The sequence below is a fragment of the Gavia stellata genome, chromosome 1 (genome assembly GCF_030936135.1).
Source record: "Gavia stellata isolate bGavSte3 chromosome 1, bGavSte3.hap2, whole genome shotgun sequence".
In the NCBI taxonomy this organism is placed as follows: Eukaryota; Metazoa; Chordata; class Aves; order Gaviiformes; family Gaviidae; genus Gavia; species Gavia stellata.
Window position 1 is genome coordinate 17,941,590 of NC_082594.1, and position 12,761 is coordinate 17,954,350.

General features: G+C 39.8%; 1 protein-coding gene across 1 annotated transcript in view; it reads right to left on the minus strand.

Moving 5' to 3' along the window:
- Positions 1-263: 263 nt before the first annotated feature.
- Positions 264-12,761, minus strand: part of ALKBH8 (alkB homolog 8, tRNA methyltransferase) — a 46,241-nt gene continuing 33,743 nt past the window's right edge. Inside the window, exons 9-12 of the mRNA XM_009811833.2 lie at positions 12,009-12,163; positions 10,954-11,219; positions 1,919-2,068; positions 264-944 (exon numbers count right to left, since the gene is read on the minus strand). Of these exons, the coding sequence (XP_009810135.2) occupies positions 375-944; positions 1,919-2,068; positions 10,954-11,219; positions 12,009-12,163 (1,141 nt within the window). The 3' untranslated portion in view covers positions 264-374. The remainder of the gene's footprint in view (positions 945-1,918; positions 2,069-10,953; positions 11,220-12,008; positions 12,164-12,761) is intronic.

Genomic DNA, 12,761 nt, shown 5'->3' on the forward strand with positions numbered 1-12,761 from the left:
GTTCCACTTTGCTGTGGGCTGCAGGGAGGCCACTACAGCTACACCAGCATAAACTAAAGAGAAGGGAAAATCAGGTCCTTTATCTTTAAAAGCTAAACACTGGCCTTACTGATTTCCATGGCCAGTATTTTCCCACTTAATCCTCTTCGCTGTAATTCACAGAAGTAAAATAAACACTCTGCAGAGGTAGTATCTAAGTTTGGCCATTAGTTTGTTAACATATGCACACAGTGCTAGTTACTGTTACTAACTCAATAAACAATCTTTATTCTGTTATTTTAAAAGAAGTAATAGCTGCAACCTGCGTTAAAAATACTTTTCACACTGTAAAAAAACAAACAAAACACCACAGGTAGTGGAAGAAACACCACAGGCTACAACTTTTCTAGAACCACGCACCAGTTTCCCTGATCATAGTAACTCTTTTGAACCCTCACACAATCCAGGGATCTGCATGCTGCTTCCAGTTCCCCTTCACAGAACACATGGTAGTAACGGTGGAAAACAGCGCTGAGTTCTTGCGATTCCTTAGAGCCAGCTGGAAACAACACTGTATCAACGATTTCCCCTTTCTTTTTAGTGCCACCTTTCAGGTGCCAGGGAACCAGCAAATCTTGAGAGTGAAAGGAGGTCCGGTTAGTGTGAACAGGCAGTCTGGAGTCTGCAACTGGCTTTGCATCACAGCCTTCGTCCTTCGAGTCATTAAGGAGTCGGTCAGAACATGCTGAGTCTTGGCTGCTGCTATCAGGCATTTGATCACTAAGCGATCTCTGGGCCCTGCCAGTATTGATTTCCTCCTCCTTGTCTTTACTACCATTCCTTTCCTTCAGGTATTTAGACTTCTGCTTTTTGTATTCTTGTTCCATTGCCCAGACATAAATGAGTGCCGTTCCACCAGGTCTTAGAAGCCGAACTAGTTCATGGATAGTAGCCAGTCTCCTCTCCTATAAATAAAAAACAAAACTGTGAAGCTAGTACATAAAGACAGAAGAATGGAATGGCAGCAATTCCTCCTTACTGTCTCCCCCCAAGACACAATAAAAATCAGAGGAATTTTCTTCCACTATTCATTTTCATTCATAATATAGCTCATCACTATGCGCAAGCCAAGACATATTGCTGAACACAATTCTCTTTCCATTTGAAAACAGTGCTGTGCTGAGCAGGATTTCTTGGACGTATCAGCCCAGCTGGAAATGACACATACCTCTTCAAGAGGTTGTTCAGTACCTAAAATCCCAGATTCAGATCTACCATACCTGATGATACACACCCTAAGTTTGCAGCTGAAGGAGTCAGATTTATGGATTAAACACAGGTCCTCTGACCACCCGAACAAAGATATGTCCGCCTTCTCCAAAACAGACTTCTTCTTATACTGTGTTTGGAAACATTCCCTTAGGCCCCACCTCAGATTACGGCTCCATGGTCTAAAAGCTTGTTACAACTGCACAGTTCCTGCCAAGAGAAGCTTACACAGCCCAGAGGTACAGCAAAGTAGCAAGTAGTGTCCCTGTTGTTCTTTGCAGATGGACAATGAAGGCATCGAGAAAAAACCCATGAGAGCTGCTCAAGATCTAAGCCGGGAAGTAACATACCTCTTGACTCCCAAAGCAGAGCCCCCTTCTCCAGTGTCATTAATTGTAAGCAGACAAAAATGAAACACAACACCTAGACTAAAGTGCCAGGAGGAGCAAGGGCATCTGACAAGCAGAGGGAGAATGGGAAGAGAAAGTAAGCAGCACAACAGCTTAATTCTGCTCTGACAGCTGCTTATACCAAGTACAAACCTTCAATTTCCCCCCCATTTTGTTCTTCCCTTTTGCTTCCAAGAGCCCAAACTAGCAGGTTTTTTTAATATTAGTAGCTCTGCACAGCAGTATAACAGTACAGTGGAACACAGAGAGGGGTGACTTACTGCTGTTGAGAAATGGTGGATTACAGCAATAGAGATGCAGGCATCACAAGAACCACTGCGGATTGGCACTGACAGGGCATCACAGACAAAAGCCTGGAAATTTTTTTCTCCACAAATATCCACCAGGTTTTTGCTGCGATCACAGCCAACCTGTAACAGAAAGTGTTTCATTAAGCTTTTCATAAGAGGATAATTACAAGACTGGAAAATGATTTTCATTTGATGCTTACAGTAACAGAGTCATCACAGTCTCCTACTGAGGTAACATATTTTAGTTTAAAATAACAACAAGAGCAAGTGTGAGAAAATAGATTAAGTAAGAGGAATATATGGTTCCCAGGTATAGACAAAAAGAAAAAAAACACTGATGCTTACTTAAAACGAAGATGGCAGACTGGATATTAGACAGCTCATTATAGCACCCTGATACTGATCCAGCTTAAGACAGAACAGGTTTCAACCTAACTTTTCCTCAAAACTGGCTCTTAAGCTATCTTGAAACCAGCAAAACGAGGTGATCTAACCTCAGTATTTTCTCTTCAATTGCCATTTGTCACCTGACAACATTTGAAGCAGCCAAATACTGAACTCACAAAAGCTGAATCTACGAGTGTAAACGACAATCTGGTGACCTTGGTGGCATCACTGAAGTATGTCACACAGCTTCACTAATACCGAAATGACAAAACCTGGGTGATAAGTAAGGAAGTGTTCAGGTACAGTCCTCTTCACCCTCAGTATCACAACCCACAAGAATGTAAGCACAACATAATTTTCCAAGGTTCTGTACGGTCCAGATGAAATAACCCCTAGGAACCATTTCAGGACACATCATAAAATGTTTCTTTTTTCCCCCCTTTGAACCTTGCCCACTGCCAGGTCAAAGATGGCAAGAAAAAGCATCTAGAAGAGGTTTTTTACATGCTTGCATAAAAAAATAAATCCAAACTGATCAAAACCCTTCTGAAAGAACAAACAGAGTGAGGCGTGCACCACCCTCACTTTCGTTGTCTGCTGCGCACATTGAATACTCAAACCAAAGCCCTGTTACCAAGTCATATATCAAATTCGGCTTGCTTGAGAATATTAGATTTATTTTTGTTTTCAATGATCAGCAACAAGCAGATAGAAGAGAACAGACTCAGAATCCTAAATAATTACTGCTGACAGTGTTTATTGCATTTGACACAGAAAGAATACTAAACAATCGTTGATGCAAGAACAACAAACAACTTGCTCTGGTTAACCAACCCAGCAGAGACAACAGTAGTGCTAAAATTAAAAATCTCTTTTGCAATGATTAATGAAAATAAATATATTTTCCATCATAACTTTTCATTTTATTGGTTCAAATCATTTTAGTCTTCAGTCTACCATCGCAGTTTTGAAGAAAACCAGGATTCTGTTCCAGTCATATGTCCTGAAAGCTTCCAGGTGAGCTGCCTTCTAGTCAGGTCCCTGACTTCTGGTCCAAAGTAAATGAAACAGTTGTGAAAATGCCAACCTGACAACCCAAGATAATCCTCCACAAAAACAATACTATGAATATGTACATATTGTCCTGCCAATTAGCTCTAAACAGACCTAAAAAGATCAGTCCTAGCATCGCTTTCTTCCCATTTATTCCTTGGCCTCATCTCCGCGTTTACTGAAGCACTGAGTGAACAGTGTTATTTATGAATAAAAAAAAAGGAAACTCTTGTTTACTTGGAAGTAAACATAAATCCCCATCATTTCACACTTGAAGCCAACTGAAGTGTCTTTAAATTAGTCTCATTATGGAATGGATTTAGCTGACAACCTCCGTGTTAGAAATTCCATGCCTCATTACCAGTGCCTTCAAATACTTTTGCAATGAAGACATTAGCATGCAGTATTTAAGAAAACTCAAAGGACCAAATTCACTGCTGGCAGAAGGAGGGGGAAGAATACCTGCAACTTCCACTGACATCAAGCTTTCCCAGAAAGAATTACTTTGGCCCTGCACGTCTAGTAAAAATGGGCTGGATAATGGAACTCAATCCTCCCCTCCCAAAATGACCTTGAAAAGGACTACACTGTATGTTGATGAAACCCAATGAACTGAGAATGAGAACAAAGGCGTGACTGCCAGAATGTGAAGTCCTCATTTGCATCTAAATTATATCAAATAATTACAGAGTCAGGCTTACTTGTACTGTCATACTTAAAGTGAATCTACATCCAAAGCTAAAAGATTCTGTTTTGCAATGAAAATGGAGACCGTGAAATGGATCACTTTGAACGCTCCACTGCTCTAAAATAGGTATATTATGCTAAAACTTTGTCTTAAATGTAAACTTTATAATAGGTGCTACATATATATGCATAAACGCTGAACACAGGGAATCACCACAGATACGCCCGGTGCTGGAGCTAAGCAAATTTAGCATCCTTACTAGAATTATTTCCACATGATATTTTAGAAGAATTACAATCACCACATTCCTGCATTTTCTAGCTTACAAGAAACATGCATTCATTGAAAACCAAAAAACACTGGTTTCAGTCTCTTAGAAAACAATAAGCTAGCAAAAAGCAGCTAACTTCAGTGGTGCAATGCCAGTTTACAGCTGGAAAATAAGCCTATCAATGATTTTTGAGTATAGAAAACATTTACAGCAAGTGGCAGAGACCCCAAACTCAACTTTTCCCAATTCTGTTACTAATTTCTACATTCTGAAGCACACAGAAGCTTTGACGTGATGAAGCTTCATTTACAGAAAACAGCTCAAAGGAATGTTTTAATTTAGAACAGGTTTATTTTTCTCTCATTAAACATGTAATCAAAACATTTAAAAAACCTCTCAAAATATAACTGGAATGTTTTAATTTTTGACAGTTCATACCTCCAATTTTGATGCTCAGCACAGGATACTGTCCTTGCTGACATCTCTTCCAGAAGAGTGGAGGAAGGTAGACTATTAGTTCAGTGTCCAAAACCCCCAACGGAATCTAGTACATCTCTTGATGAGCCAAGTTATATACATTTTTAAGGTTCCCTATTTCTTGTTATCTCTGAGTCTTCTCAAATATTTCTAAGACCAGTTTTCCAAATCAAATTCCTTGCTCAACCCCCCCAATTTCTCATATGTATCTCAAATAGCATGGCTGACTATTCAGCTGAATCCACCTCTTATTGAGTCCATCTCTCAGCAAGTTGCTCTACACCTTTTAGTGTAGAGCAAAGGAGTCTGGCTTTTCAGTTTTCTCAGATTTTACTCTGGGCAGCCATTCCCACCTACATCCCTGCCTTTTCGGCAGGTAACTCCACGCCTCTCTTCACTGCTTTTTGTGATGCGGACAATGGCTCACAGGAGCTCCAGAGTGGCCACTAACACCTATGTACTGGGGCTCAGAATCCACTTGCATTTTTAACAGGCATTTTAGGCACTGATTTTCATTGTATCTGGAAAAACACTAAATGCATCCAACTCTTGTTTTAAGCCAGGACGTCTGTATTGGTACAGAGGCCTGTAACTCCGCAACTAGAACCCCAGCAAACACAAAAGGGGCAAAAGCATGTCGTCCTTCTGGCATACAGCACCCTCTCTTTAGGGCACGGTGGGTAACACAAACCTTTAGACCAATGGCAGTATAAAAAAAGAGTAAGATAAAAGAGGATAAGGGAAGGGAGAAAGAAGTGTAACACCTGTGATTTATCTGAGTTTGCAGCAGCTCTGTACTGGCTTCCTGGGAACAGGAACTCCTTTGCGTTCCCAGGCACCTTCACCTCCACTGTTTCAGCCAGGAGTAGCTGAACGAAGTTTTATAAAATCTACTTAATGCAGTGGTTTGGAATAGATCATTAGGGGGCAAAAGACACTAAATAGCTTGCTTTGTAATAGTGCTGCAGATCTGCAAGTGAGAAATCCTCTTGCAAGCTTAAATAAAGCTAGGTAAAGACAGGTCAATGTTGCCCACCATTATATATTTTCTTTCTATGTTATCTCATTATAACTAACTCTACCTGGTAGAATTAGTTCATTTAAGTATCTGGAAACCTGATTGATTCAGCACATTAGAAACGGATGAAGAAAACGACATCTAATTCTGAAATCCAGCCGCCAAATGGAATTATGTGGCTCCCCAGAGAAACACCTCAGCTATAACTGATAGCATGAGCGCCTCAGGGAACCAAATTACATTTCAGCAAACACACACAGACGTAGAAAAAGAGACACCAGCACAGCCACAGCAAGACAGACAAATCTCCTTGCTCCAGTTGGTCAGAGTCAAGCCTTTAGCATTCCTTTCACATAATGTTTAGGTTTTCCCTTGCATACAGTCAGGGTATCTGTGGAAACAAAGCGCTATGTCTAAAACGTGAAGTTCATTTCTCGATGACAAAGCGTCAGAACCAAGTTGAGCAGTTCAGCGTTCATTCTGTTTTTGCACTGCTATTGCCCAGTTCTTCTGAGCTCTCCCATCATTTTAATGATTTCTACTCATCGAGAGAAAAAGGCAGGAAAGGTTCCTCTGCCTTGCTCTCCAATCACTAAAATATAGCGAACTGGCTCCAAATATACTTTTGCAAATTAGTTTTGTCCTTCCTGCTTTTACCCACTACTAAGTCCTTCAGATAGGAATCTGTTCTCAATCAACATGGACCCAGCGTAACTAAAACCCACCCACCATTATGTAACCATACTGCAGCAAATATTCACCCTCTCTCTTCCCCACACCCTGGCAAAATCAAACTCTTACACAGTTCCAGCAGATCCCAGTTTGGGAAGTAATGCAGAAAACAAAGAGATGCACATCTCACAGCAAAAGGGTATCTTACAAGGTCACATGAAATACAAGCAACATTACTGATTACCGTTGAATGACACACACTACAGAAATAGGAATGTCCGTATTAAAGCAAAGCATTTGGGCTCCTGCATCACCATCATTTTTCTTCCTAGCATCAGTATTCTGGCAAGGAGAGTAATTTCTTTATCTATAAAGAAAAAATATCTACCCAATGGCATTTTCAGTTGTTTGTTACTGATTTCCCACCAGTTTATCCATTCAATTAAAACTGTAAACCAGAAAACTGAAAGGCTTCAATGTCTTTCACTCACACCCCAGCCCTATGAGGATGCTGAACGTTCCTGTGGGGATTTACACGTCACCACACCTACCTGAACACTGAAAACTGGGAGACAGAGCTAAAGCTCATAAAATTTGATGAGATACATTGCAATGATGTCATCTGGCTCTGGAATGAAACCCTTGTGGTGATGGGGGGATGGGTAAAGCTGAAACATAGCATTCCGTAAAAATAAAAGCCCTGCTTATAGATATGAATATTAAGCTTGAAAGCATTTAAATATAAACTGTTAAAGTAATTCCCCCAAATGAGGTTGGGTGGGGAGGGGACTGTGGGAAAAAACCCCAAAAACCAAAAAACCACCAAACAAACCTAAAACGATCTCTCTTTTTTGCATTCACTCAAGCAATTAAAAGAGCTGGGCAAGACAGAAAAAGAAAAATTAATTTGAAACTTTATTAAATTCAATCTTTCTCCAGTTTTGGTCCTAACTACATCAGACTTGGATTCTATCTCTCGCTCAAACATTCTTAATCTGAATTTGTTGGTAATGGAATTGCTGCTCTTTCACTGTGTCAGAAAAATGCAGCCATTACAGCACTGTCATTTTCACTGAGCGCAGCTGGACTCATGTGCATTTCATTGTCACACAACCATACTCGAGTAGATAAGGCTGTATGTAATCATTCAAAGAAACTGAAACAAATACAATAGCTTAGGCCACAGTGGAGACATTTCAGACAGTGCCTGAAGATTACAACCATCAAGAGAGCTACCTCAGCTTTCATCTACCATTAGATAAGACATTTTAATTAGCAGCACTAAAAATGTACAGTAACCTTTATAGCATATTGCTTGCCTTCAGAAAGTGCTTGCCTCACGTTTTCAGTATTTCTGAGTCAGAACACACCAAGCTACATGACTGTACTGACAGTCCTCTACTCAACCCCTAAATAACTCCTAATTTCACAGCATTGCTTTATTGCTTCTTTCCCAACAGGACCTAGGCTAAGAGCTCCAGTGCACTGTGCATAAAAACTTACTAAGAGCCACAGCAACTGCTGTGAAGGAAAGGCTGCAGCAATTTATTAAGTTTCTCCCTGGATTTTATGCCCCCAAGTTAAGAAGAGTAAATGAGGGAGGAAACTGATGCCCTGCATCTAGAGCGCACTCTCCTTGCCCCAACGATGCACCTGATACACCTGATTCTTTAAGCCCTCACCCTTGGATCCATGCCTAACACATGGTAAATGGAAGCAACACAATATAAGAAACAGCCCTGCATAATCAGACCTTTCTGTTGAGCCCAAGAACCCAGGAGGACAACAAAAAGTAGAAAAGACTGCTCCTTTCTCCCTCAGATAAAAAGAATGGTTGAACAGGCTGACTCATCCAACATAGTCACTATACCAAGAAGGTGGCCTACCGGTGATAATACTGATACATCACTAACACTTGTTCTACAGTACTTCCTATAGAACAGTATGGCAAGGGAATAGAGGTAAAAATCCCGTTGAGGAATATGAGTACTGATTCCCCATTAAGGAATAAACGAGTACTTATTTCCCACAAATCAGAATCCACAAAATAAAGAACTGATGTCAGTCACTTCCGCAGTCACAGAAATACCAAAGTATTTGAAGTAGTACCATGCTTCAAATAATAGCCATTACCAGTTGCTTTAGAGGAAGATGCACAAAATAGTCATCAGGACAGTTCACTCTCTAAAAAAATGACCATAAGAAAAATGTCTTGCTAAGTCCTGTCTGCTGGCACTTTCCTTCAGGTCGAAGAACAAGGGTTTGTATTACCTACAAACAAAGTGATCTCATGTCACTTAGAAAAATTTGACCCAAGCCCTATGACTGCTGCTCAGTGCTTGGCTTCCTGGCATTTGTAACAGTAAGACCCATCCAATAAATGGCACCAAATGTGCCCAAACTATTTTGTCTTCTCAGCAGAAAACAGATTGCTGCAGTTTAACCTGCTCCCAAACCATCAGGTCCCCTTAGATCACCTCATTGTCCTCATTAGCAGCAACTACTCATATCCGTGCTAGATGATCTAAGTGACACCTCTGATAACCCTTCATCAGTACTACTCATCCAACAGTCCTACCTTCCTTTGTCTCCAAACCAGTGTAACACCACATCATTCCTCTTTTTGAGATACCTTGTCAAAAGTTTAAAAAAATCTGTAAACATGATATACACTGTTTTTAATTTAACCACATGTTGGCTGACATAAAAAAATATAGTAGAAAGAAGGAGTCACATCCATCCTTCTGAGACTCTGCGCTATCTTGCAGATGAAAATAAGCAAACACAAAATCTAGAGTCTAGCTCCAACCAAGAAGAACTAGTTGTCACCAGTAGAAAAAAAAACATCAAGGGAGGCCAACTGAATGAATGAAGCAATTCCCAGATTCTGTTTTTCAACTCTCAATTGCTTCTTTAAAAGTTTCCTCCCTTTCACTACTATTTTTCACATTTTGGACTTCTCCTGCAGGCACATATGAAATGAGGTAACTCCTGAAGTAACAGAGGAGAGGGGCTGGCTTTCATTTGACTGCCAGTAGATACGTGATCTTTCTTTCCCTTAGTTGGTTAACTGTGGGCTCCAGAAAACAGATTGGTGCTGGCAATTTCTCAACACAGCATCTTGCAGACATTTCACCTTAAAAGCCTTCCACAAACCTACACAACAGCAATTTACCAAATTCATTCCAGGACCAGGTGACCTTCATGGTACCCTGATAAACTTTTCTCCTCTCTAGTTATGTTTGCTGATATTTCTTGCAGAAGTCAGGAGTGAAAGACTGAAATGTACTTAACATTAATAATTATTTTCAGGCTACAGCAGTCAGGCATAAACATGCCTAGTTATAAATCAGTTGATTTTGTTCTAGCTTATAAGAACAGTAATGGAAATAAATCCATTACAAATACAGACAAGGCTGTAAATAACAACTTATGTTTTATAGCTGAATATAAATAGCAGGACAGAAACTCCTGAAAAAGACAAACAAGTCTGACTTTTATTATTAATAATGAATGTTTTGCCTTACATAGAAGTTCTCAAGGATTTTAAAGTGTTTCACAGTACAAGCACATGAAAGAATCGGACAATTCTGGAACAGGGGAGAGCAGATAGAATAATGCACACCTCTCAAAGATTTCTTTTGGGTAAAAACAACAGAAGTTTGACCCTTGCAAAAAAGTCATTGAAGTATCCGCAATAAAAACTATCTCTTGATTCATATTTGTATGTGCTTCATGTCTCCCTGACAGGAAGAGAGAGAAGTAAGTTTTACTAAGTACAGACTGTGAGACAGGGAAGGTGATGAGAACATCAGCAAGAATGATGTCAGAACTGTCTAAAAGTGAAGAAAAGGGAATGAGAGAAAGGCCAAAAATCCTTGCTGAAGTTGAGACTCCCCCATGAATTTTATGTTGGCATATTTACTGGGCCTATGCACAGAGTCAGAGGTGGGACAGCCAAACATGACATCATTCACAAGTGAGCCATGCTATCAGGCCAAAGGAAAGTGAAAATGATATATGAAAACTAGTACTGCCCATGAAGATTTCAGGGACATGTACACTGCATTCCCCACCCACCAGCCATGTGAAAAACTGGTTGGAACCATTCAAACTGCCCAACCATTTTCCGTTTTATTAACCTTATTCAAAAACAGAAAAGGCTAAAGCATCCATTACAATTTTTCAATCCACTGCACCCATTGCTTTTTTTTTATTAACATATTTTGACTTGCAAAGCAAAAGTGGCTTTGAAAAAAAGAGAAGGGTAATGGACAGTGAATGGATGTGGAAACCTAACACAATGGGTAATTGATCTTGGATCAGGAAACAGTTTTCTGTTCTTGGCACTCTTCCCACAACTGAAGCTCCAACATGCTACACTGCACGATGGAATAAACTCTAGTACCAATGAAAACAAATGACAGTCTACTACTTACCATGTACAAATCCTCGTTGATGCCTAGATATTTCCCATTACCACAACCAACATCAGCCACTATTGACCCTTTTGGTAGTGACCTGAGAAACTCTACAATTTGGGGCCACGGGCTATGCCTGGTACTGCTGAAGTGGGCGGCAATCTCTTCATACACCTTGTGCACATATTCTTGCTCCAGCTTTGAGGCCTCCATCTCATTGTGGGGAAATGAAGGTTGTACCTGTCCTTGCTGTCCTTTCTGGCTGTCACAGACAGATGGGTAAACTAGATACAGCAAGAGATACACAAAAAAATGAAGTTTTTAAAAGTCATTCCTTGTTGGTTAAACTTATTTAGGAAAATAAAAGTGAAATATTAAAACGCAAGAAATGCTTCATTCCTTCTTTACCTTTTAAAAACTGAAATGCAGGTCAAACTGCGGAAGTGTTTGATGACATCAAAACAAGCAGCCTGCCCACGTGTACCAGAGCTATGTTAACAAGCTGTACGTTTTCAAAACTGAGACAGCGCCCCTAATATCAAAGATTATGAAATCATTGCAATTCAGCCTCTGAAATTTTATTCTGAGGACGCACATGGACTTCAATTTCCTGTAATTGTTGAGCCATCTATCCTGTTATCTGTACTGCCCTAAGGCACTTACATGGCTCTATCACTGCATATCTGACTGCTTCTCCTTCTCTAATGTACTTATTTTCACAAATCACAGTCCTCTTCAAATAAAAAACAAAAACTGATGGGAACGTGAAGAATAGTATCTACTTCTGTTCTGGTACATTATTCTGGCTCTTCAGGTCCCAGTGACAAGATTCCAGATTACTTGCCTGGCTCTAGAGCAAGCCAAATGCCTTCCTATATAGAGAAACTACAGCAGCCAAATGAATGCAACCAATTCAAGCCATATAGTGTGCCTAACCCTGAGCCATTCTTTCAGGAATGGCTACCAGGACTGCCAAAACTGCCCAAAAGGATAAACCAATTTGCTCAAAAAAAAAAAAAGCATATTGGTGATAAATAACAATTTTGACTTGAAGATCACCTCAAGACACTTACTGCAATTGCAAGGGCTTCTCTTCACTTTCCTGAATGTAAAAGATGTCCTTGTTTCCCTTCGATTTAGTGTTAAATCTCCAGCATCAGCAGTGATTGTTCCAACTTTCGGCCCAAGCTCAGATGCTTGAATGACATCATATTTTCGGGGTGTAATCCTAAAACAAAGGAATACAAAATAAAAGAAAAATTTGTATTAGAAAAAAACCCAGTCCATCTTTATAAGAAGGCACTTCTTAAATACCGTGACAAGTGTGATTACAACATGCTATTTAATGTACTGCTGCTTCTCAGTTTTCAACTTACTCAATTTCAGAGAAAAAAGAGGTGCTGACACATAAACTAATGATGTTAATTAAAGTGTTATTTAATTGTAAGTAATTACATTTCCATTTCCTCCCTTCCTTTCCTTCCATAATTTGATTGTTTATTTTTCTAGGACTTTATCTGAGATGTATTTGTTAAAAATAAAATACACTAGTAAAAATGGTGGCTATGGGCATAAAAGCATAGCATTGACTGAGGTCTACAGTAGCAGATTTAAGTTTCTTGTTACAAACAGGCCTCTCCAATGAATTCTGCTTTGCAACAGAATTGCTTTTACATTTAACGACAAAAGAAGATGCAAAGAAGTAGCACTTCAGAGATTTGCTAAAATGCCTGAAGGGAGAAGCTCTGCTGTAGATCTTTCTTGACCAAAATCTATCTATCCATCAAGCAAACTGGGAGCAGAGCTTCTTAAGCTACTTCTGGATT